A 27,297-nucleotide genomic window follows, 5' to 3' on the forward strand; every position below is an offset into this window, starting at 1 on the left:
TGTTTATAAATGTAAACGTGCAGTGTATTTTTCTTTGTATTCATTACAACTATAAAGATACAGCATATAATGTAGGTACATTGTTTGAAGCTTTGTGTGTGCAGTCCATGTATTGCATTTGAAGTGAAAAAAAGACGGAAATTTTCTGTGACATTGAATGTCATGTTGAATTATATGTATGTTCATGTAGTTTGCTGTGCATTCTCAATCCTTGTTAATAACGGAAATCCATTATAAACCTACTGGAAAATAATACAATTTCATTTTTTTATTTATCTACCTTATTATACAACTAGTTTAGAGGAATAACCAATAAATTTGCTGTATAAAATGAGTTTGATATGTTCCTGAAAAGTTTGTGGTAATGTTTCTCCATGCCATGGGTGGGGGGGGGGGGGGCTGGATTGTTTAATCCTCTTGAAATCCATTTCAAAGCAATTTTTTTATTCTATGTACAATCATCTTTGCTTTATATATTTTATTGATTTCTGTATCTATTTTATTGGATTTTAACATGTCAAAACCCATTAAATTATAAATAATTTTTGTCAATAAAGATGTTAACCTCTGTTGGAATGTTTTATTTTCTTTAGGGAGTTTTTTAATGTCCTAGGGTAAGGTAATATTCCTAGGCCCCATGCACAATCACTTTTTTTGTAGAATCTGGGCAATTTTCAAATTTTTGTTTAATTGTGCCAACACCTTTTTTAATTGAACTGCGGTCACACTTGGTTGGATTGATGTAAAAAAAAATATAACAAATATGCCTGATTGAAATTTTGTGATTGTGGGCCGAAACATGATGGAAAATCCAATTTTTGTCAAAAAAGCCAAAGGGAATATTTGAAATATTCATGAAAATTGATATTACACCCAGTTTTGATGAAAGGAATTATGGATATACCGGTAGGCCCAATTGAAAATTTTCAATTTTAGGCCTAAAATGATGAAAACAGATAAAGTTTGTGGTTTTTGTCAAAATTTGTTTCCCTCTCATTTTCCCCGATACCTTTTTTTCAATGAACTTAGGTCATATCAATACCGTACTGAATGAATTAAATTTAACATGAATAGACCCGATTTAAAACTTTCAATTTTGGGCCAAAATGATGGAAAATGATGAATTTGCAGTTTTTGTCAAAAAAATCATGGAATTTTCCTCGATGCCTTTTGTTCAAGAAACTGGCCTCATATCAACCCTGGATGGATGAAAAAGACCCAATTAAAAGTTTTCAATTTTCTTCAACAAAAAAAAATGGGTAATTTTCAATTGATATTCATGAAATTTTCCCCAAAACCTAATTTTGTTGAACTGGGGTGTTGTCAACCCTGGATCGATGAAAAAAGATATTAACAGGCATAATTTAACATTTTCAATTTTGGGCCAAAAATGATGAATGTGTGTAGGCTACATCATTTTCCCTTGCAGTTTTTGTCAAAAAGTTGGCATTTGTAAAAACAAATATCACAAAATTTTCCCTGATGCCTTTTGTTCAAGAAACTGGGCTCATATCTACCCTGGATGGATGGAGAAAATTTTTTGTTTCAATTTTCAATTTTCGGCAACAAAAAAATGGAGATCTTTCAAAATCAATGAATTTTGCTCAAATTCCCTCGTTCAATGAACCGGTGTCACATCTACTGTCTGGAGTAGCCCCATGATCATCTCTGTGATGATAGTTTTCCCTTTGCCAGAGTATTCTGTAAGTATTCACCCAATAAATGACAACAACTTTAGACAAAAAATAAAGTTTTAATATATTTATTCTATTTTTCATGAGGCAGCCCAATTGCAAGTAAATTACTAAATACAATCGTTTGATATGGAATACCGGTAGATCAAAATTTCATTGTCACATTGAAATTCATAAAATATCTCTTATCTATTCGATCAAATAACATACAAACATTAAATTTCATGTAACTGAAATTACTCACATTTGGTGACAGTTTTCATTAAAAAAAATATATACACCCCTGTAAATACAGGTATAGGAAAATTGATGGAGTTCCACTTCACACAAAATTTCTGACTTCACATTCTTATGGAACTAAAATGACATCTGCTGATGGTAAAGAGTCCCAAAATCCATTCCCAATACATTAAAGAATCTCTTTACTTTAAGGAGAATCATCTCAGATTGATGTCATTATGACAATTATTAAAAAAAAAATTTTTTTTTTTACTTTTTGAAAAATGAACTCAAGGGTTATTTCAATGCTCTATTGTATCTCACACAGAAACCATTTTCAGATTATGTAATACATTTTACTCTGCACACAAGTTGGGAAAGAGAGAGATAGAGAGGGAGGAAGGTAAGGGAAGGGGTTGGACATGGAACAAAATGAGAGAGAAGAATTGATGGAAGAAAAAAAATATATAAAAACTTTACAGGTCATATGTTGATTCCATTAGAAAGTACCAATGCAGTATTATTAATTTCTTTTCTGATATATGTCTAGCGACAGACATATCTCTTACACAAAACATGAAATCAACCCATAATGTGGGTTAAACCTATTTAGAATGAAATTCCGGCGATGCATCACATACCGTACATGAACTCATCATTGATACCCTTTCTAAGGAATGAACAATTTTCTTATATTTAGCATATTATGTGATATACTAGACATGATGGTAATATAATTGATGGGTATGAATAATCTATATTTTAAAAAGAGATATAACCTTATTGCACCACTAGAAGAAAGTCCTATTGAACTATATAGTCTTGAAAATGAATAAATGAATAGAAAGAAAAATACACAAATAGTTTTTTTGTTATAATCTACATCTAACTCTCGGAGAGCAAGACATACAAAAGTAACAAGAATTCATTTACACATGAGGTTTGTAAGTACGATGCAAATGATAACTTGAAATACAAAAATAGCCCTTAATATACAAAAAATATATTCATCAGACAGGAGATATTTAATTCAAAAGTAATATTTAATTTAAAAAGAAAGGAAATTCCTTGTGGTAACACTACTCAAATCAATCATATTTCTTATTCACATAAAGCAGATAAAGGATATGTCGGACTTTTCATCGGTATATTGTATTCATAAGCAAAGCGTTAGAATTTTAGCAAAAATAAAGCTTTATTGGATTATATATGTATCTAAAAACATTAATGTGCACACTATATGTATTTAACAAACTGATCATTTGCAATTACTCAATATTCTTTGCATACAGTACATGTGTAAGATATCGTTAAGTGGTCAATCATTTTTATGCTGACTTTAGTGCTACTGAGTCCTAGGTCACCATTAATTCTTCCCAACAAATATAAAACAGTAAAAGCTGCAATATAAGTGCCGGTAGTAGTTTCTCTACAATGAAGTGTCACAGTTTTCCTCACTTATAAAATTTAGAAACTGTAAAGTCCATAGACAGGAAAGAAGCATCAGCCCCCTCCCCCCCCCCCCCCCCCTCGTCAAATGTGCTCATCTTTTCCCCCTTCCCCTTCCCAAAAGCTTAGACAACTACGACGGATAAGTAAGAGTATGTACATGACTGATATTTGGCCTGAAGAATATCACAAGGGAATTTAGTAGGGGGAAGTGTTCTGACAAAACTTTGTATTTTTGCCCCTAAATATCACTGTTTATAATTAATATCATCAATTGTTTCTCTTGCTTGACCTCATTTCTTGGAGGATTTAAGGCAGAATGATGATGAGATAAGTCGAACTTTTAAGTCAAACTGAACTCTAAGTTGGACTTAACAATTATGGAGAGCCATTTGTGGCCTTAATATGCATCTTGGCCCTGTTTCATAAAACGTGTTATCAACAACAGATGCTAAATTTCTATGGCAAATTTGCTCTCAGCCAATCAGATTGCATGATTTCAGTAGCTTATAACAGTTGTTGTAACTTGTTATTGATAACAAGTTTCATGAAACAGGGCCCTGAGCTACCATTGATCTTGGATAGCATGCAGGAAGTTGACTCTAGTCTTAAGCAGTGCACCAAGCAAGCTAACATCATGCAATTAGGCAATGTAAAGGGATTGGGTATCTTTGTCTCAGATTCTGAACAAAATCCTTGATTTAGCTCATGCTGCAATCATAATCATAAACCTCTAGGTCAGTCAAGAATCCCATCCCTTTTACAACCCGATCGCCTGTCTGATTATCATGATATTCATAATTGGAATTCGAAATTTCAAAAAACGTTTTCCCAACGATTTGTACAACACTACATTCTATTGGGAAAAACGAGTATGGTAAAACCAGTCACTCAAAGATTTTTTTACTTTATTAGGGCACTTTATGATTATTTTGAAGCGCAACTTTTTTAGGGCTTCAATATTACACCATATCACAGATGCAGATACCACCTAGGGCCTGCAACTCAGATGTGTAAAACTGGAAATATTGATAAACAATACCTTTAAGGGTCCCTCAGACATGACGCGGCATAACCGCAGCAGTTTTTTATGATGACATAAAGTGTAATATGCTTCACGTTTCTGTATTACACAGAGCTAAAAAAAAAAAAAAATTTGAAATGCCCCCTAAAAGCATCAAGGCATAGATCACAAAAATAGCACTGGGTAAAACAAAAACAACTGTGTGATATATCCAGATGCATGAGATAATGCAAAAATCTAAGCTAAAAGCAACTCTGAATTTAGTGTCGGTACAAAGGATTTTGTACAAACATAAAGGCCAAAGTTAAGGCTAGCTATATATCAAGCAAATGAGTCAGATTCAAGGAATCTTTAGATATGCCATGCATAAAAAAGAAAGGGGGGGGGGGGTCACAAATATAGTATAGTGCAGAAATTGGAGCTAAAAGCAACTGTGAATTGAATTTAAGTTTAGTGGTGCTTGTTAGTAAGCAACTAGTTTGTAAGAATTATAGGGTTTAGTAAAAAGATAAAAGCAAACCAGTTAGATTCAAAGAATTTCTAATAAGATTTATACCATGCCTAAAAAAGGACACCTAAAAAAGGACTCCAAACAGCAGAAGCAACCAGAGACGAGCTAAAAGTTCAGTAAACAGATCTACAAACACAAAAGCCAAGACATAATTTGAAAGGCTGTAAAGTGCTTAGAGACATCATTGATGTATTAAGCGCTATGTAAAAGCGGAATATTCATCTATACCATGCCTTGTTTGCACAGCTGATTGCGATCCATGCGTAACTTTGCATACACCATTCAGTAGATGTCGGCATCATCGTCAGGCATGGTGTTATTGTCTAAGATCATTATCAGTCTCTCGGAGTCAGAGTCTCTGGGTTTAGAGGCTAAATTATAAACAAAAAACAAAAATCAGGGATGCACGGGGCATGTATCAGAACTCACCACGTAACTGAGCACAGAACCAACGTCCTCCTACCAATATGAATGTAAGAATATTTAGTTTCATGTACAATGTATTGACTTAACCCTAAAATGACTGCCATGCTCCCCCCCCCCCTCCCCCCCCCCCCCCAATAAAAATTAAACAATTTTGTTTGTGGATACATCCTAGGGGATCTCCCCATGCAGATTCATGAAGAAGAAAAAATGATGTATACCAGTAGTAAAAAAAAAACTTAATCGTTTCATTAATGGAGGTCAAAATTTCAATATTGCAGCATTGTAATCCTACAAGACATGACATAACATAAAACGAATAAAGACTCCTCAACATGTTTGGATATTAATGCGTAGCTGTAAAAAAAATCCCTATTGTTTAATGTTGATAATAAACCTAACTCTAACCATAATTCTGACCCAGTGTATCAATAGTGCATAGTGGCCATATGAAGTCGGGCGTCTAGTGTCGGAATTCAGACACATGCTATGACAGCAATTTGCTTCAGGATACATTTTGTCAGAGATTTAGGGTTAGGGTTAGGATTAGGATTTCAATTGGGTTTTAGGTCTAAGGCTGGTTTTAGGTGCTAAAGCTATGGTCACAAATCTGAGCAGCGACTGACCGATCAGTAGCCTGCTCGGTCGCTGCTGGAATTTAGGCAACCACGGCGACCACCCAGGCACCGAGCGTATTTTGGGCGGCGAGTGAAAAGTGAGCAGGCGCCGCCCAAATTTTAACTCCGCGCTAAAACTTCAGCGGCGACCGAGCGATGCCCTATAAACGAGCGGTGCCTGGGCGGCCCCCACTCGGTGGCCGAGCAGAATTGGTTAAAAACTTGTCGCTTGGCCGCCGAGCAGGCTACTTTTGGGTAATGTGACCATAGCATTAGGTATGTCTATAGTATTTGGTCCAGGGCTGAAGTTAAGACTTATGTTAGTACAGGATATTGACTGTGGGACAATTGCCACAGAAGAATGAGCAGTGCCTGGTGGGGTCACCTATACTGCATTGTGTGTGCATATCACTTAGAAATTTCACCAAAGAACTATAATTTTCTGAGATGTTCATGAACACTTAAATGTTCATGGTTTGTTTCAAAGACCATGAAATTTCAAGAAAAAGGGAGATTTATTTCAAGGAGGAATCTGTGACTTGGAAAACATAATGCAATAAATTTCGCAAAAATAGGCTAGGTTTTGTGAATTTGTAGTCAGTATTAAAAACCACAAAGGGTAAAGTTTAGAGCACATTTTGTATCTGTTTTGGGACAACAAAAAAGAGTCAAATTTTGCTGACAATGTTCTTGAAAGACATGACTCTGCCAAAGACCATTTGTCACCCCTTTGAATTTAAAGTTAGTACACCAACAGGGTGTTTTATAACCATAGAGTACCGAAGCTGTGACATCATAAAAATTTATTTTTAGAATTTTTCAATTTGACTTTTCCAAAAGAGCATCAAAAATAATGTCCCAATGTCGAAAACAAATTGAATTATTTATTCAAATGGTCATATCTAGGCCAATACTTCGATAGATTTTTGACATTTGGTAATCATTTTTTATGCTCTTTCAGAAAATGAAGTTCAAATTGAGAAATTTTAAAAATATTTTTTTGATGACGTCACACTTCACCACTCAATTATGGTCATCAGCCAAACACAACCAACCTTGTCTAGGCAATACATATACCCCCCAAAATAATAATCTATAGCAAACTCTAAAACATGTATATATACTATATTCCAAAGATATCAAATAAAATATATAATCAAAGATGAATCACACACTATTCCACATGATTCTACTTATTAAAAGCAGTAGCAAATAATCAGTACGTTATCTAATTGTGCATGCTGAATACAGCTCTCATTCATAAGGCAATATTTATTCAATCATCATTAATATATTCTTATGTACAATATCCAATTCATCCTGGCATCTATATGACCACAATGATTCTGAATTTGTTTCTGGCAAGCAGCAACATTTCTTTTTCTGTATCACTGTAGGAAAACTTGACCTTACTGTTTTACATTTCGATGTTAATTCTTGTTCAACCATCAACATTAGCGATGATTGAATGATTGAGAAATTAAAGGATTAATCATGTTAATCCCTAGTTCGACTCTTGTAGATTTGCATAATAACTTGCATTCGTCGCCCTCAAAACTGATGCATTACTAAAAATAAACCTGATCTGCTCTTCTCGAATAACGTACCGGTCGTTTTGAAGATTACCATGATTCTGCTTGATGAATTAATCAATCATGAAAGTAACATGCCAAAATTCCAACTCCCAGAAAAAAGGGAGATCAATTTGTGCTAATGTTCAAATGGATTTGCAGTATTCAACATCACCCAATATGCAAGGTACAATCGATTGCGAGTTATTAGAATGTCATCAGAAGGTCACAAGGTCATTAAAAGGTCACGAGGTCATCAGAAATTAACCAGAAGGTCATCAGAAGGTCATAAGAAAGTCATTGCAAGGTCACAGAAAGTCATCAGAAATGCACAAAAAATACAGTACCAGTACCTCAATAACCTGGATCATTGCTTATAATAAGTTCTGAATTGAGCGCATTGATATCAACTAGCTCAGCCATGGGCTGGTATTCGTTCTTACATGCTTTCTCCCTCGGCGGTATCAGCAGTAGAGTCCCTAGTCCCATGCATATGTGCCACGTGCTGTGAACGATGTAGTAGTTGCTCTCCGTCTCCAGTGCCGCGTTGACCGAGAGACCCAGGACGGCCAGGAGGGTCCCGGGGACGATGAAGAAGAGCCAACGCCGCCAGGAAGGGTACAGTTTCCGCCGCTTGTACATTCTTATACCCTGAATGCAGAAAAACAGATAGGAACATGAACAGCATTTAGGGATAATAACATTTGATGGGCAAAATTACAAACCCAACCAATGAAAATGTGATCAAACATACCAAGAATATAACTGTAAAAACTGTGTACACAGGTATCTACAGTAAGTCCATTTAATCTTAGTGAATAATGATGGCAGCCTACCTCTGTCTGCAAACAGTTGTGACAGATAAATGTAAGCTTTTGTAAGTACAAAATAAGGATTCCTATCTATTAAACAATGAAAAAATATAACAATATCAATATATTATGTTACAAGATTTTACCACCTGGCCACAAATTCTAATAACTATAATAATGATGGAGGTCCATATATATCATATTTCACAAATATTGCATCTTAATCCCACAAAAAAATAAAAGTATTCAGAATCTTTCCTCTACCCTGACACTTGATCTAGAGCCTGTACTCACCCACGATATGGCAAGGATAAGGATACCTGCTCCTAAGGGTACTGCTATAGACCATAGACTGAATCTATCCCACTGAGCGAAGAAGGCTAAAACATATACTCCTGACAAAGACAGAAAGAGATGAGATTTGGTTAATGAATGAATGAAATATCAATTGAAAACTGTAATTATTGGCAGAATAGTAGATGCAGTTGAATTAATCTGGTGCAATGATGCTGCAGGCCCTGTAACACAAAGCTAAGCATTTGGTTGTACGTTTGATTGTACATTGCGATCAAAGTAGTCAATCATACAATCAATTACTAAGCTTTGTGTTAATGGGCATGAAGAAAACATTGCATCAGATTAATATCAATATATGAACAAGATTTTGCAGCTTGGTCACTATATAACTGTATATCGATCAGTCAAGGATTTCAACCTCTTAATTGAAAGTCTAATAAATGAATCATTACATAAATTGTTGATTGCAGACTTATAGACATACTGTACAGTCAGCACAGGAATCTTGATCTACAAACCTACCTACGATATGTATTGTAGCTTTGAGTGAACGAGGTAGTCTTGCCATGGCAATCAGGATGAGAAGAATAGACATGAATGAAGCGAAGAAGTCACAGAATTGAAGGGTGTCGTAATCTGTGATACAAACAGGACTGGAGTCACAGGCGTGGTACATCTGCAAAACCAAGAAGATAAAATTGTTGAAAACTAATTTTTGGTAAAAGTACATGTATGTTACAGTTACACCAATATATCATTTATACAATTACATATGAACATTCAAAGCAATACCTTTTGAATCGTCATACATTCACTATTGTGTTCAAAGCTCATCTTGATAATATGTGATCTTAAAGCCTACCTGCACTAGTTTGGCCAGGAGGGACTAGACCTCCCTGCGTGGTCACTGACAGGTGGTTATCTCATCAAATCAGCTCTCAATTAACATAAGAAAAAGGGGATCATGGGGGACCAACAGGTACTGCTTACATGTAAGCATTCTTTGCTATATATAGGGCGCAAGTAGCTACAAGTAGTGCAGTCCCACTTTAAAGTACTGCAATATAATAATCTTGATTGATATGTTCTATCTCAATAAAAAATTACACATATAAGTCAAATCTAAAATTCTACATTTTGGGGGGGAACTAGCAAATAACGTGTAAAACCATTGCATCGTTTTACATTTGGAATTTTCTTTTTTCAAGTTTCTTACAGTGCTAGTTATTATAACTTGGCTAACGGACCAACATCAACACTTGAAAGACTACATAACATACATATACATACACTGAAGGAGAGTTAACAGTTCTGATTTGTATTACTACAGAAAACTTAATGATTACATTTTTTTTTCTCCATATTTTTCCCTCCACAGGGATTTTATTGATTTTCATTCGAAACAAATTAACGAATATATATTCAAGGTAATTTATATTTATAACATAAATAAAATTGGCTTCTCAAGATACAAGTATTGTTGGACTGTTGAGTTAACAGAAAACTACAAATCTTCAATAATTCATTTCTGATATTATAAAGAAAAACAAAATACAGAAAAATATAATTTAATGTAAACAAATTCCTGAATTGAAACCATTTTCTTGTGAATTTCAATGATGAAATGGTAGCATCCAATTCTTACCGTTGAAAAGAAGCAGGTGGCCAGGAATGACACAGCCTCAGGAAAGTGGTGCCGATAGAGACAGAGGAGCGCATCACACAAGAATACTATGTTGCTCAGGGTTACAAAGAGGACCTTGATGAGGAAGTTGGAGGACGAGACTTCATCATCATCTGTACAACTCCATCCTCTATAACCTTCAATTGGAAGAGAAGCAGAATAATAACAATAAATTAGGATAATCATAATGATGATGGTATTATTATCATCACCATCATCCATCATCATCATTATCATCATCATCATTATCATCCTCATCATTATTATCATGGCTCTTCTTATTATTATTATTATAATTATCATCATTATCATTGTTAGTAGTAGTAGTACATGTATTAGTAGTAGAATAATCATGATGATGATGATGATCATCATCATCATCATCGTCATTATCATTATTATCATTGCTATTATTATTTGTCATTGGTGGTGGTGGTGGTGGTAGTAGTAGTAGTAGTAGTACATGTAGCAGTAGTAGTAGTAGTAATGTCATCATCATCATCCTCATCATCAATGGTTAAGAATTAATCCTCAATACCAATCCCTCAGATATGACCTAACGCCATAAGTCGATAGATTAAAAAAACTTACCATCAGAACAGCGGCAGGCATAGAATTGAATCCCGTCTTGGTGATGGACATCACAGCGACCGTGAGGACCACAGTTACCAATACATGAAGTCATCATCACCCTCATCGCAATACTCAGATTGGCATGGCAAGGAACACGCTCTTCTGTTAGACTGAAATAACAATAATCAGGACATTATACTCAAATCATCAAGAACTGACTTCACTTTACGACAGACAGGTCTTGTGTAATGCACTGTGCCCTAGCCTAGCCTACCACCCTATGGATTTTCACCATGTACATCAAATTTCCCTCACCCTGCAGATATACACTGCAGGCAAGTTGGAGTATTTTCTTGTGGAACCACGGGTTCCCTGCTTCAGAAACCTTTGCACACACAGATACCAATCGTGGTCACAAATCTACAGAATTTACATCTTTTGATAGTTCATTATTGTAAGAAAAAATATTATCTAAGGATCATAATTGAGAGACCAGTGGTAAGAGCAACTAGTGGCATGAACTGCCTGCCATAGTTAAGTCCAACTTAAAGTTGATCTTAGTCTTTGTGAAACACTCCCCCAGTGTCAGCAAACTATGATGCAATACAGATGGACAATGACTACTACCGGCATGTAGCTTTAACATGCCAAACATGACAAAGATATAGGGCATTACCTGTTTAGCTCTGTACATGTCGCATATTGTGCCGCATACCACGTACCAGCCGATGGGAATGGATAGTAGAAAGACGCCACAGAGTTAGCATCGATGCCCTCAGACATCATCATGTCCTCGTCACAGTCCAGGGATGTACCATTCCAGAATGGGGGTGTGTCCTTCTTCAGGCACAAGGTGGAGGTGATGTTCTGCGCCTGTGACAAAAGATTCAATTCATGCATTTTATAGTACAGTCAAACCTGTCTACAGCGACCGCCCAAGGGAAACACAAAAAGTGGCCTTTGTAGACAGGTTCCTGTAGTACATGTTTCAATGAGAAACCATTTTCAAGGGAAACAAAAAATGTGCTTGTTTTAGACAGATGGTCTTTGTAGACAGATGGTCACTAAAGCAGGTTTGACCGTACATATATATCCTACAATTTGCAGTATTCAAAGCTTTCATTCTAGGGGTAGTTCTTTCAAATATGTAAATAGTAATGAATAATAACAATGCTATAATTCACTGATAGGCACTGGATAAGAGAATGCTTGTGCCTAAAAGTTAGCCACAAAATCTACTGCATTAATAAAGTACTGCATAGGTTTAATTTCATAATAGTTAGTCCCCAAGTTACAAACATTTTTTACAAATGTGAATTCATGTTTCAAATATGGCTCCTCCTCATAAATTGTTCACTCTACACAGTGTTCCATGGGAAGAACAAAAACTAAATCCCTTTTAAATTTTCAGGAAACACAATCTCTTCTAATTCTAAAAAGGCTGCAATCAAGTAAAGAGTTTGGAAGGTACATGTATTTACAGCCTACAGCTGTGAGAGGGTTAACAAAAGAAGTCAATTACCAGAGATGGCACATCTATGACATTGGAGTAGAGCTCAATGGTTCCACCAAGATCATCCACACCGAGTTTGAAGGTTGCTATGAAAGGTTCATCGCGGCTCGGGTAGTACAACATCTCCGTTAAATTGATCTGGTTACTGAAGAACTCCTTGGCCACACTGCCATTGAAGTAGTTCACCGACAGAGGATCCACCACAGGACAAAGGGCGATGTCCTCTGCGGGTGCAGGAGTGGTCAAAGGCACACTGGTTGTAGGTATAAGGGTAGGGGTAGTACCGGTAGGTGAAGCTGTTGTGACGTTGGTGAGGTTGTTTGTTTGAAGGGCATTGTCAAGGTCATTTGTTTGAAGGGCGTTGGCAAGGTCACTGATGATGGTAGTAGTTGGTTCAAGCAGGGTGCCAAAGTCAACAGGGTTTGGGAGGAGGGAGGAGGAGAAGTCTGCATTGGTCTCAGAAGGAGTTGGTGGTGACGGCTTCACTGGATGAGCCTCTGACAAAGGGTCTTGACAAGCTACAGTGAAAGAAAGAAATTGCTTTTATATTTATATTTACAATTATAATCAATGAGTAGTTTCATGCAATAGGCCATTAATCTCAATGAAACATCGCAGTAATTTGAGTGATACAGTGTTAAACCATTTCCTTCTTCTTGTACTGTACTTTGGTACAATAGGTCCTTTATCTTAATGAAACATCACGATACATGGAGTGATACATCATGCAGTGTAAAACAACTTATCATCACAATCATAACTAAAATTGCATATGTGTACATGTATAGTACAAACCGGATAGGTCGTTTTAAAGAAAATTCCATCACATCTGTTAAAACAGGGTAATGGCAAAGCAATTAATCATAATATTACTGAAAATCCTAATCATCATGGATGTTCCTTTCAAAGAAGGGGCAGCTTTCCATGGGAGCATTTAGAAAACAAAATATTGTCTTACTTGTAGCATTGACGGTGATAGTGATGTCCACTTTGAGATGCTGATCATCCGACACCTTGGTGACGTTGAGATAGTACCAGGTGTCCCTCATAGCAGGAGATACATACAGGGAACATCCGCTGAAGTTGCCTTCCCCGCCGTGCAGGCAGAGGACGAACGGAGACTCAAAGTCAGGTAATCTCTCTGGCTGGACAAACATCCTAACTGGACAGGATTGCTTGAGGGATTTGTTGGACGACCAGGCTTCACACTCCTCAATGAAAAAGGATATGGCGGCCATATTGGATTCTACATAGAACCTGTAAAAGAGAATTGTAAAATTGTAAAGAAATATATTTGGACTGATTTCTTTTCTCGACCGGAGTATGATATTCAACATTCCTGCCATCCAGATTCCCTTCAACAGTTGGGGGAGGGGTTAACAGCAATTTTTCCTGAACCACTCTGCTTGCCACTCCTCCCCCTCCCCAATCCAGGTTCACCATGATGATTCAACTGTAAAGCCTTTAAACCCCATTGCGCCACTTATAGATACTTGCGCCCTCTATATAGCAAACACTGCCTAAGCGGTGACCGTTGGTCCCCCATGGTCCCCTTTTTCTTAGGTTAATTGAGAGCTGATTTGATGAGATAACCACCTGACAGTGACCATGCAGGGAGGTCTAATCCCTCCAGGCCAAACTAGTGCAGATAGGCTTTAAAAATCTCTTCTAACTGGGATGAAATCAAACAATAGTATTCACTATTTTTATATTATGATACCAAAGTAAAATATGCTACAAAAGCAAGGAAATAAAATGAAGATCATTATGGCCTGTTTTAAGCCACATTTATTACCTAATTTTGTTCAAGGGACACATGACGGAGGGCATAAAAAGAAGATAAAGTTCCTACAAATTAAATGACAATGATTTTGCTCAAATTTCTAAATGTTTTCTTTTCCCCTGTCATTTCAAACTATTCAGAAATTCAAACGGCTGACCTGCCCATGTTGAATAGAACCATAAATAATGACGAGGCCCTAACATTCTAAATGTATATCTGCGTCATGCATACAATGAGGTGGTCTTATGTGTGACATCATCTTCAAAATGAGCTTACTTGTACAAGACATTATTTGAGTCTTCAGCTAAGGTGACCGCTGCACTGCCTGTGCTGCTAAGTGTTTCTAGGTGTGTTAGTCTGTCATACGTCATGATGGAGTTAGCCAGGTAATGACAGCTGGTACCCAAGCCCTGGAGGGAAAGAAAGCAATAAGAAAAGCTGAACATAATACATACCTGCCAACATTTGAAAATAAGAATTAGGAATTTTTAGCACGGTATGCCTTCAAAAAATAAGAAATCGCACTTGCAGCGGCAGTGTAACTGGTATTAAATACGCAGTAAATCTGTACCAAAAAGCGAATATAAATTCGCTGCTTGATCATGCAGCCATTCAACACACGCAATATGTGAACTCTAAAAATCGTGGCACATGATAAAACAAGCTTAATTTGGCTTTAACATTAAAAAAAAAAAAAAAACGGATTATTCAGATTTTTTAGGTCCTAAAAATCCGGAAAATCAGAATATTCCATATTATAGCAGGTATGCATAATATCATGGTATATATATTTTGTACCCCCTAACATATTTCTATGATAGTCTCGCGGTAACTCTCACCTCATACCCAGGATGTTAATAGGAATGGCGGGTAGGAAGAAAAGAGACAAGACTGTCACCACTTTTTTTTCTCTCAATTAGTTGAAATGAATAGCTCAGACCAAAATTTCTCACATACATTTTTAACAAGAAGATGGCAGAAAATAATCAGAAAGCAATAGAGAGCCTGACTATCAGAAGGCAAAGAAAACGCAACCAGAGCACTCATATTTATTCCGACCTCTTTCAAAACATTCCATGATAATTCTCTAAAAATTACTCAAAATGTTCAAACAGGTTATTTTCCAACATTGAATGACACGTTCAATCAATAATCGTTCAGATCAAGCTCAGAAGAAGACTCTATACAAATATTGAACTTTCAGAATATATATTTGATTCACAAAAAAAACAAAAAAACCTACCGCTTGCTGTATCTTGTTGTCTTGTTTCTTGCGGTAGACTGCTATAAACCAGTCCCCTTGACGAACCCTGAGGGACTCCAGGATAAGGGATGAGCTCCCTTGAGGGATGGTGAATGAGAGAGCCCCCGATACGGCGGTGTTCTCAGGAAAGCTGGTGTTGTAGGGGTTAATGATGGGAAGACTACCAGCCTCCATCGCTCTGTTTTCAGAGAAATTTAACAAAATTGAAGAAAAAAAAAAGATAAGCATATATAACACATACATGATTTTGTACAATTTGCCATTCCGTTCTTACTGACCACGAAGTGGGGATGGATCAACATACATGTAGGCAGCACCATATTTATGCTACAATGCTCTACGTCGTAAGATTGAACTCTGTCCTGAGTGAAATAGTTATGGGTACAGTTATGGGTACACTGAATATACAGTGACATTGTGAAGGTCGTTCCCAATGAAGATATTTAACAATACACAAATGCATGTTTAAAAATTAAAGAACCCACATTAGACTCTGGAAGGTTCATTTGTGAATTTCTTTTTGTAAAGTCCTTTTTTTTTTTTTTTTTTTTTTTTTTTTTTTTTTTTTTTTTTTTTTTGGCTGCGCGCGCTGGTGGCTGCCCGCCCACACTGCACTGCTCTCTGATTTATCACTGATTTTGTTGTTTTCATTTGTCATCTCCATTTCTATTTTTGATATTTCATTATACTTATATCCTGGATATTACTAGTCAAATTTGGAAGCATTTAGGTCAGTATTTTTGATGTACTTATTCTGTGAAGTTTTCGAGATTGCTTGAGGTTGTACTCACACATACAGTACACAGTAGAAGCCATGTTATACACATGTCATAGTGTAGTTGGTTTGTTCACTCATGCGTAAAGTCTGTGCTGACTTTCTTTCTTTGTTTGCTTTGAATAGACCTGTACTATTACAATGAATCTCACCACTTCAGTAGCTTTTGTGTGCTGTGTGGTCATGTTGTACTGTAAGTGTCATGTAATGCAACAATGGTGTCATGCTTCTGATCTGGTTTCTGATCCACATGTACAAAATGTTCCCTACATGTATTTAGAAGCTAGACCTGATGTATATTCGTTGAAGTTGAAATTGAAGGGAAAACATTTTTGTGCTCCAGTACAGTTATACGCTAACAGTGTATCCACTTTTCAGATTTTGATATTGTTATCTGGCGATGTGAATCCGAACCCAGGCCCTGTCACACATAACTCGGCCTCCTCGGATAACGATAACAGTACAAGGTATTCTATATCATACAAGTATGACAGTAAAACACTTCACTCTTTTAATTCGCGTTCATGCTCGCTACTGTGGCGTGAACAGAATGAGGAATTATGTAATATGATTATGTCTTTAGGTATTAACAGACATGACATAGGGCGGAAGACACATCGAGGTATGAAGGGGGGCCGTGATCCTTTTAATAACAACCTCAAACTTGGTATGTTGAATTGCCGTTCTGTTCGTAATAAATCTACCTTATTAGAGGAATTTATTATTGACCATAGTTTAGATTTTACATGTGTTTGCGAAACTTGGCTAACTGCATCAGACGATGCAGTGATTGCTGATCTTTGCCCTCGTGGTTATCTGTTCAAGCACCATCCCAGAGCTGCTAAACGTGGCGGCGGGGTCGGCTTTCTCTACAGGGACAGTCTCCACGTCGATATTAGTCCAACAGGCAAATTCGAAACATTTGAATCAATGTCTGGAACTGTATCTGGCGGCTCTACACAGGTTGACATTATAGTCATATACAGACCACCAGGATACCAGTCTTTCACTCAGTTTCTTATCGACTTCTCTGCGCTTCTTGATGAGAGGTTGTGCAAACCATACCCACTTTTGATCACCGGAGATTTAAACATCCATCTAGATAACACTTCATCCCAGCATACACTCAGGTTTGTGGACCTTATTAACAGTCATGGCCTATCCCAATTGGTTACATCTCCGACTCACGACAAAGGTCACATTCTGGACGTCGTTCTGGTGCGCAATTCAGACAATTTGTCAATTTCGAAGCCAAGTATCGTTCCAGGTATATCAGATCATGCTGCTATCACTTGTGTACTTCGCTTCACTAAGCCTGCACGCAGCGACAGAACATTTGCTTCCCGTAATATTAAAGACATAAACAGGATAGCCTTCGCGAAGGATGTTGCTGAGAGCGACATTATGCCCTTAACGTCAGAGAGTGTCAACACAGCTACTAGTCGCTACAACACCATTCTTTCTTCGCTCCTCGATATTCATGCTCCTGCCAAGATCCGCAAGGTTCGAGACCGTCAGGACAATCCCTGGTACAACGGCGAGATTACTGCTGAGAAACGTAAACGTAGGCAGCTTGAGCGGAGATGGCGATCTAACGGCAAGCTTCACATTGACAAAGAGATGTTCCGTGCGCAACGAGATTTCACGAACTCTCTCGTCGAACGAGCCAAACGTTCGTACTTTGTCGGGCTAATCGATAAATGTGGACATGACTCTAAGAAACTCTTCTCTACGGCCAATCGTCTCTTGAATCGGAAACAGAACTCTCCACTTCCAAGACATTCTGATAGTAAAGAACTGGCTCAAAGATTTATTCAGTTCTTCCGCTCCAAGGTTCAGAAGATCCAGGACAGTCTCACTCCTGACTTAACTCCACCTGATCCTGTCACGTCAGCATCCCTCGAGACGATTCAACCTACCACCTCCGATGAGATACAATTACTGCTTCATAGATTGCCAGCTAAGTCGTGTAAACTAGACCCTGTCTATACTGTTCTCATTAAGGATTGCTCCTCTTCATTTGCATCTGTTATCTCACAGATTGTCAACTTAAGTATTGTTCAGGCATGCGTACCTTCTGTTCTTAAAACGGCACACATTCTTCCTTTACTGAAGAAACCCAATCTTGATTCTGAATTACTAAGTAATTACCGTCCAGTTTCTAATCTCCCGTTTTTATTTAAAATACTTGAGAGGGTGGTGTTCTCTAGATTAAATGATTACTGTCTCGATAATGACCTCCTTGACCCATTTCAATCTGCATACCGTCCCCACCACAGTGTAGAAACCCTCCTTGTTAATGTATCCAACTTTATACTCCAGGAGATGGATGGCGGAAAAGTAACTGCTATGGTACTCCTTGATTTGTCTTCCGCCTTTGACACTGTTAACCACACTGTTCTGGTGAATACCCTCATGTCACTCGGTATTAAAGGTCAAGCCCTGGAATGGTTTAAATCATACCTGTCATGCCATTCTCAAGCTGTCTTGATAAACGGCTACCTTTCAGATTTTGTACCACTTACATGCGGAGTTCCACAAGGCTCTGTGGGCGGGCCCACGCTTTTTTCGTTATATTTAACGGGTTTGAAGAGTATTTTTCATCGCCATTCTCTCTCTTATCATGTTTATGCTGATGATATTCAAATATATACTTCTTTCAAACCCAATCAGAGCAATGCAGCCAGCGCTATCCATAACATTGAGACTTGTGTACAAGATGTTCATAATTGGTTAAACTCACATTCACTGAAATTAAATCTCGCCAAATGCGAATTTATAATGTATGGTTCTGAGACTCAGTTAGAGAAGATTTCTTCCATCACTTCAATTACTCTTGCTGGACATGAAATTACCCTATCTAATGTATGTCGCAACCTTGGTGTGTTTCTCGACTCAAACATGAAAATGTCTACTCAAATTCAATATGTCTCAAAATCAGTACGTTATCAGTTACGCAATTTGGGTTTTATTCGTAAATATCTTAACCGTGGTGCCACCGAGAAAATTACTCATGCTTTGATTTCTTCTCGCTTGGATTTTGGTAATGGCCTTTTGTTTAGTTCGCCTCACAACCTACTCGCAAAATTACAAAGATTACAGAATGCTGCTGCTCGTGTCGTGACCCTGTCCAACAAGTACAGTCACATCACACCAGTCCTCAAATCACTCCATTGGTTGCCCGTAGAAAAACGTGTTGTTTTCAAGATTATTTTGCTATTATTTCACTGTATACATGGCTCTGCTCCGCAGTATAACATCGGCTTGATTAAGCATTACTTTCCTTCTAGACAGCTACGTTCTCAAAACTCTGGCTTACTTGTTACTCCTAGGGTTAAAACAAAGTGGGGGGAACGAACCTTCGCTCATGCTGGGCCTTCGTTATGGAATACTCTCCCTCAATGGGTTAAGAATAGCAGTTCTGCTGAGGTGTTAAAAAACAATCTTAAGAAATATCTGTTTAATTTAGCTTATAATTGATTACCATTACCTTTCATGTCTGTACCTTTCCTATCGCACTTTGTATAAATGTATCATGTATGTATTTCATCTTTTGCACAAGCTGCGCCTTGAGCATTTGACTGTCAAGTGGATTTGGCGCCTTATAAATCATATGTATTATTATTATTATTATTAATGCAACAGAAGAGATACTTTAAATCTCTGTAACCGTGATCGATAATGTCAGACATGGTCTAAATTATCAAAAACTCTCAAAAATGTCATCATATATATGTGGGGGTGGGGTCCTTTTAAAATATGAATATATTAAGGAAGAAAAATACAGAAGCTCAATTGTACATGTACATGCATGAAATGAGGACTACCTGTTTTATAAACTTGTTATCAATAACAAGTTTCAATACCTGTTACAGGGCCTGTTATAAGCTACTGATATCATGACATTTGAAAGGCTGAGAGCAAATTTGTAATAGAATTTTAGCATTTGTTATTGATAACAACTTTTATGAAACTGGGCCAAGGTCTCTTACACTATATAAAGGAGTATAATTGCCTGAACCCGCAGTATTCTATAGTTCCTAAGATAGACACACAGAAAGTGATTTCCTAGTAAGAACTTGGGTTACATATTACATGGAAAGGTTGGGTCTGGAAGAAACTGTAGTTGGAGTGGTACAGAGAAGTGGGTTGAGATAGATGAATCATACATTGAGAAGGGAACATGAGGAGGGTGCTCGAGACAAGAAGAAGTAAAGGGAGAGAGTGTCATCATGGCGCGAAAGTCAGTACCGGTAACCCCTTGTAAAAGGAAATGCTCAATTTAATAAATGATGATGATGATGATAATGATGTACATGTATATTGCTAGTATGTTGTCCTGACATACATGTAAATAGTTCCATCCTCTTGTTTAATGTAGAGAATGACATTGACTTTATCCCTATTGTGGTATTTCTCCTACTGTAGAAGCCTTCAGGTCATGTAGCAATTATAAAAATGACCTTTTCTCCCCAAGCATGTCTTATATGTACAATACAATTAAACTTTGTAACATATTGAAAATACACAATTTTTTTTTTAAAGCCCGTCTGCACACGATTGGCCAGGGTGAATTAGACCTCCCTGCAAGGTCGCTGACAGGTGGTAATCTCATCAAATCAGCTCTCAATTAACATAAGAAAAAGGGGATCATGGGGGACCAACATGCACCAATTAGGCATTGTTTGCTATATAGAGGGCGCAAGTAGCTATAAGTAGTACGATGGGGCTTTAAATGCAATTGCATATATGCATAGAAATATAGTATTTAGACATGTAAAGCTTGTATTTACTAACAACACCAAGACCCATGAATCTGTGTCTAAACAATTATATACCTCATGCACCCAAATATGCATTTCACTAGGTTTATCAAATTACAGTGATCATTATAATACTACAGTACATGTCTAAATTAAACATCCGAAGACATCATATCACATTACAAATTTGATACTGCTAATCCATGACAGCAGCCTAAGTGGATCAATTGTTGATCCCGCCTCACTAACTGATTGCTGTGTTGTTGCCAAGTAGCTAACAGACATGACTCATGACGTACGTCTACTAGAGTTCACATGATGTAATAGGAGGATGTGTGACTGTGCATCGTGTGCCACATCCCTTAAAGGTACTATGTCCCATTTGCAGCCAACATCAAATTCTGTAGAACTTGCAGGAATTATGAATATGTCACATATGTCCTATCTGTGAAATTTAAACGTTAGCCATGTCCTAGTATTCAAAGAAACCCATTTACTTTCTAGACTTCACTGTCAGACACTATTAAGTAACTGACTGACTTCTTTGTTCTTTGGTAATAAGATACATGTACATAAAATGATCTGTAACAGGTACTTGAGCATAGATGTGTCTGTACTTATCAATAACCCACTACTTGTAATGGCCAAAATTAAACTGATTGAATCTTTGTGCGGCACGAAATGTACAACTATTTGTTAAAAGGGTCTGAAAATAAGTCGATTCAACAACTAATGAACGTTATTTTCCTACTAAAAGTCATTTTCAAGCCCTTTCGTTTTGAGGGAAGTTCTGAAGTAGCATCATCTTTCAAATGCTGTTGGATTTTTACCGTTTCATTTTTTGGCCTGCAAAAGAGGATTATGGCCAGAAACATTACACCAAACGTTAGAAATATCATCCCTGAAATGGATTCATTCCACAAACTTTCTGTGTACAATACATCTATCACCTTTCTATGGTTTCTGCAAACAATATACCCATTATCCATGGTACACTGCACTAGGAAAGTTTATTATGTACATTTTTATTTATTTCATGGCATATTCTGGCAATTAATTATCCGACTTGGAGTCCATGTATGCCTTGTTCTATGCAAGTGCATGTGCATGTATTAACTAGTCTACTCAACAAGATATTTTACTGTTCACTGAGAGTGTACTTGTAGTAACTAAATGTCATGAGTTTTAACTATTATTTTGCATGTGTAATAACGTTCTACAAGTGTTATGCATTTATTTGTACATGTTTCATGTGCATTGCTTTCCCGTTTTTAGAATGGCCACTAGGGAGACCTAATTTCCCTTGTGTGGTATTTTGCCACTCCGCCTGTCCAAAGTTCAAACTCGTTCTCTCTGGTTTGTTATTAATAATACAAAATTCTTTTGTTACGTAGATTTGCCATTATTACGTAGACTGTTTATTATTGTACCGCACACAGGAGATCAATTGCTCTCTTTTTATCCAGTGATCACTTTTATTTTTGTGTTGGTTATTGACGACTAGGAGAGTTGTCAACTCTCTTTGACAATTGTACATTGTGTGTATTTGTTGTGTGCCTAAAGGATTATATGAACCTTGATTATTTGTTTTGATTATCCATATTAACTCACAGATATTTAATCATAGATTTTATTGTTGAATAGTGTGGTTTTTCTCGGGAGATCATTAAGTTAAAAGGCAGACCCAGGGAAAACAAACAGAGTGCTTTAACTGTGATTGATTGTGTGCATGAATTTATCCCAGATAATAATTAGAACATGATTGTTGTTATATCCCTTTTTGGCATTAAATATTCGCATTCATAGCTAGTTACATGTACATTTATTGACAAGACAACAACCCACCTGGGAAGTTCCTACATACATATTCAAACTATAATATCTCTCTGTAGAAGTACTATTTGAAGCTTGTATTTTGAATACAGTATACCGACATGGAACCTCTTTAATACATCAAGAGCAAAACAGGTTTTGGTGATTGGTGCACTTTAATATTTGGTTTTATCCATTTGAGAGATGCTATCAGCTTTATTACCAGCATATAATATTCATAAAAGAATGATACATGCCAATAATAACTGAAACAACAACAACACAAAAACAAGTACAATGATATCTAATTATCTATGATGTCAACATTCAGTACCATACAAGACAAAGTACCCTGGACTTTAAACCTTTTTATATATATTCTTTACCTTAAATATGTAGGCATTACTAATAGACAGATGCATAACATGTTACATGTATGTGTATTCGCAATATACAACAATATTATCAAATTAACACCAATTTTTTTGTTGATTAAAAAAAATAATTTTTGGTTGAAACAAAAATATGTTCAGACTACTAGCATTCAAAGAAAAGTAAACATGTTTCAAATTAAGAGTTTGAGAAGGTAAATGATAGGATACTTACACATTGATGTCTATATCATCACAGTCGGGATGACTGACGACTTTGTTCACATACCACTTGGCATGGGTCACCTGACTTGGTACTCGGAATCTGAAGAGGGCAATGTGTCCATAATTTTCATATTCCTTTAGCTGCTTCAGACTGTATAACTGTTCGCCACTTGTCAATTCTGAGAAAAGAAAAATATAAATTTAAGTGGATTGGAAGTGTCTGATTCTGGGGAATGTGTCGCCTATATATTTGAATCTGAATCTGAATCTAAAATAATACGGCTCAACACTCTTGGTGGATTAAAATGAATCAGCTATTGTGTGCGCATGAAATAATAAAACAACGCTGTTGCACATGAGCTGTGAATATGTACAGTGTAGGATCTTGAATGTTGAGTTTGTTAACTATGGTGGTAAAGAGTTCAAGTGTATTTACAAAAGCATATGATTATACAAGGTTTATCTTTAAGTGACGTACTTTACTGAACATAGCGATAAACACTTGTGAATTAAAGATAAAGACCAGTTATGGTATGGTCTTGCGATTGCATTGTGAAAGAAACGTTGTGGAATCGATCAGAAAAGGTTCTGGAATCATCAAAATGATAAGAAATTTGGCCCAGTCTTCGTAAAGTTACAGTACTGTACACTGTATGGGACTACGCACACGTGCGCGACACGTGCGTTTATCTCTCACACACTAATAGATAAACTAATTTACCAAATATATCAATTAGTAGGCGGTTTCCCAGCAAATTTTTTATCATCATGCATTTGTCAAAACATATTCTTTCACATGATTAGTAATAAGAGCTTCCATTTCACTTTTTGAAATTGGGGCGTTTCCAATACTGGTCTTTACCTTTAAGGGAAAAGTTCTGTGCTTTCCTCACCAAATGTATAGGCCTATCAATTAAATAAAAGGATTACATAATGTTTGCAGTACATCACACAAAACAAAGGGATTCATAGATTGCACATCCAATGTTTACTCACTCATTAACTTATCAAAATCCAATTGATAAGCTAGAAGCTTATAACATTAATTTTATTTGAGCCTTGGCTTGAGGATACAAATTCAATTCAATTAAAACTAGAATCTAATTTGAATATAGACAGAAATAACCGTCTGATATGGGTCATTTCTTTAATAAAACTGACATTTGTTGACATTCCCCATATACAGACGGTAACCCAGAGATCTCGTACTGTGGGGGTAATCTGACCAATCCAGCTGCCACTTATGGTGATAAAGGTTTTTCCCACGATTTTCACTATTTAGATCTAATTTTCTGATTTATAAATCAGATATAAATTAAGTACCGGTATATGTATTGTACTCCTATTTACACTAAATAATAATAATTGACCTATCATACAAATGCGAAATTTTTGGACTTACTTATATGATTTATCCAATTTTTTTCATCCATTCAAATTAGTAATCTATGACATCACCCGGCCGATATATTTCCGGGTCAACCTACCAAAACATAGCGAATGGCCAATCAGACCACTCGTTTTGTATTGGGTTTATGAATATTCATATATCACTGGGTTGACTCATACGTAGTTATTGGACGTTCGAAAAAACAAAATAAATATTCATTAATTAAAACCAAGATGGATGACAACGAATCATGTCGAATACAAGACTTTCTCAGATTAATCATTAATTTGAGATATAAATGAGCAAGCTATCATAAGTCAAAGCCATATTTGTTTGTTATTTTTTATATTTTTATTAGCCTATTGCAATATTGCAGCAAAAGTGCATTTATGAGGATGTAAAGAGTGAAAATCTCGTTGCATATCTCATTCATCACGATCCTGCCGAACCGAACCATTTGTTCCACTAGTACGGCATAGGCCGTACTTCAGTCTTTGTATAGAGGCGGTCAGTGGAGCCAGATGCAATCTCAGCGGAACCACCGTCGATATCAGAGACTGAAGCTTTCAGAATTTGAATAAAGCCAAGGGATTAACTTATAAACATTAGAAAGAGAGTTTTTTGTTTGCTATACTTAGATCTAGTACTAATAAAATGATAAATAAAAAGGAAGGACATTTCAAACATAATAGCTACAACATTACAGGAGATATCCATGAAATGCAAATCAAACAAGTGAAAGATCACCAGATCACAGGAAAAGGGGCAAAATTCGCCCACGCAGATTTCAGTTTGTGGGTCCAAAGATAAATTAATAATGTAGAAGACGATCACTCACCCGAACAATCCACCCGATGAGATCCGCTCAACACCATCAAAATGTTAAATAAACATGTCAGTAAATCTAGTGATATGACTGTCCCGACTAGGGACTTTCTTTTAGACTCATATCTGCATCCTAAAGACATTTTCATGATTTGAATGATGAGGGGACGAGATAGTCTTCCAGCCGGTGGTGTCACGGTCACTTACAATGTACTGTGTGTCGTCAATAACATTACATTGCAAGTAAATATTGCATTGGCTCGCGTATACTAGTACACATCCCTCATTATATTCCAGCACCAGTTCGATTCGGGTATCTAAGTCCGGGATCAAAGTCTGATTGTATACCGCACTCACAATCATATGACGAAACATTTATAGAGAAGTACTAAAACTTTGTTACAGCAAAATAAAATAGAAAACTGAAAAAAGGGGAAAGCTGAAACAAACTAGAGATAATATCATTGAAAAAAGATGCCGGTGTTAACTTTTCTAATTTCAACTAAAAAGCCTTCAAAAACAGTCACCATTCATGTATTTAAAAAATACAGTTATTAAACATTTACGTTATTTTATAGTTCGTGGAGTTTAAGTAGACCTAGCAGAACCAACATGAATGTTTTGGTTATAAGTTCGAAGTATTTTGGTTAAAGATTATTCATATGGAGCAGATCTCATTTAGTAATTATATCCTATGGTAGCTCCCATCAAATATGTTCATTGGCTGAGCTCGTCTCATAATGGAAATTAAATAGGTATAAGGCCATTAAAACTATACATGTTCAGCGTCCCCGCCCGCTTCCTTTTTTGGGGCCGCCTCCTATTTCAATTTTTTTTTTTTTAGAGAGAAAAAAAAACATGAAAAACACTGCTCAAACAGGCGCGGATCCAGGATTTTCCAATAGGGGGGGGGGGGGGGGGGGGGGGGGGGCCGGAAATTTGAGAATTGCGCAGACAGATTTTCAACTCAACATACCAATACTGACAAGGTCATATTAGAAGCACCATACCGGTAATTTTTTTTGACATTTTCATCGGGGGGGGGGGGGGGGCTGAAGCCTCTTGCCCGAAAAAGTAATTTTCTGGTTTCACAATTCGGCACAATTCGAAGCGAGCGAGCAAAAATTTGAGGATAATATGTATTTTGTGAAAGTGTTATTTATCACCAAAATATACGAGAAAAGATATAACAAATTCATATTCGGGCAGCTCGCTGTCCCCCCCCCCCCCCTCCCCCTCCGCCCCCCCCCCCCCATTAAGCGCGAAGCGCAGAAGCTTTAATGTTCATGAAATTATTACAGAAAGAAGAGGATTCGTTGTACCGTTCTCGGTTGTTAATCATTGTCTGAATTCAGTTTCCATACCCCCTCCCGCGCGAAGCGCGGAAGCTTTGACGTTTCATTAAATCATTAGAGAAAGAGTACCGTTCTCGACTCTTAATCCTTGTCTGAATTGAGTCCCCCCCCCCCCCTCCCCTTCCCTCTCCCGCGCAAAGCGCGGAAGCTTTGACGTTTCATTAAATTATTAGAGAAAGAAGACGATTCGTTGTACCGTTCTCGATTCTTAATCATTGTCTGAATTCAGTTTCTATACCCCCTCCCTTATTCGTCATTACTGTCACCTAGCGCCATTTCCTTGTCTTTCCCCCTTTCTCACCCGACTTTTCTCTTCCCCTTCCCACCCCCCCCCCCCCCCCCCCCCA

The 27,297-nt window shown here is 37.0% G+C and overlaps 1 protein-coding gene across 1 annotated transcript; it reads right to left on the minus strand.

The window, feature by feature from the left end:
- Positions 1-4,317: 4,317 nt before the first annotated feature.
- LOC590765 (post-GPI attachment to proteins factor 6) lies at positions 4,318-25,833 on the minus strand. The gene is made up of 13 exons (XM_030996077.1): positions 25,609-25,833; positions 23,391-23,559; positions 15,414-15,612; positions 14,447-14,580; positions 13,346-13,644; positions 12,397-12,905; positions 11,551-11,747; positions 10,893-11,044; positions 10,263-10,438; positions 9,140-9,293; positions 8,615-8,715; positions 7,952-8,159; positions 4,318-5,268 (listed from the first exon to the last, which is right to left on the minus strand). Exons 1-13 carry the CDS (start codon positions 25,742-25,744, stop codon positions 5,180-5,182), a joined length of 2,523 nt encoding a protein of 840 aa, XP_030851937.1. The 5' UTR covers positions 25,745-25,833; the 3' UTR covers positions 4,318-5,179.
- Between the last annotated feature and the right edge of the window lie 1,464 nt (positions 25,834-27,297).

The sequence above is a fragment of the Strongylocentrotus purpuratus genome, unplaced genomic scaffold (genome assembly GCF_000002235.5).
Source record: "Strongylocentrotus purpuratus isolate Spur 01 unplaced genomic scaffold, Spur_5.0 spur5_scaffold_3, whole genome shotgun sequence".
NCBI classification, from domain to species: Eukaryota; Metazoa; Echinodermata; class Echinoidea; order Camarodonta; family Strongylocentrotidae; genus Strongylocentrotus; species Strongylocentrotus purpuratus.

Coding starts and splice junctions, on each gene's coding strand:
- LOC590765 (XM_030996077.1), bottom strand. CDS start 25,744: ATGAAAATGTCTTTAGGATGCAGATATGAGTCTAAAAGAAAGTCCCTA. Junction 11,748..12,396: donor TCATAGATGTGCCATCTCTG/GTAATTGACTTC, acceptor CTTTTGTCACAG/GCGCAGAACATCACCTCCAC. Junction 5,269..7,951: donor ACCGCCGAGGGAGAAAGCAT/GTAAGAACGAAT, acceptor TTTATAATTTAG/CCTCTAAACCCAGAGACTCT.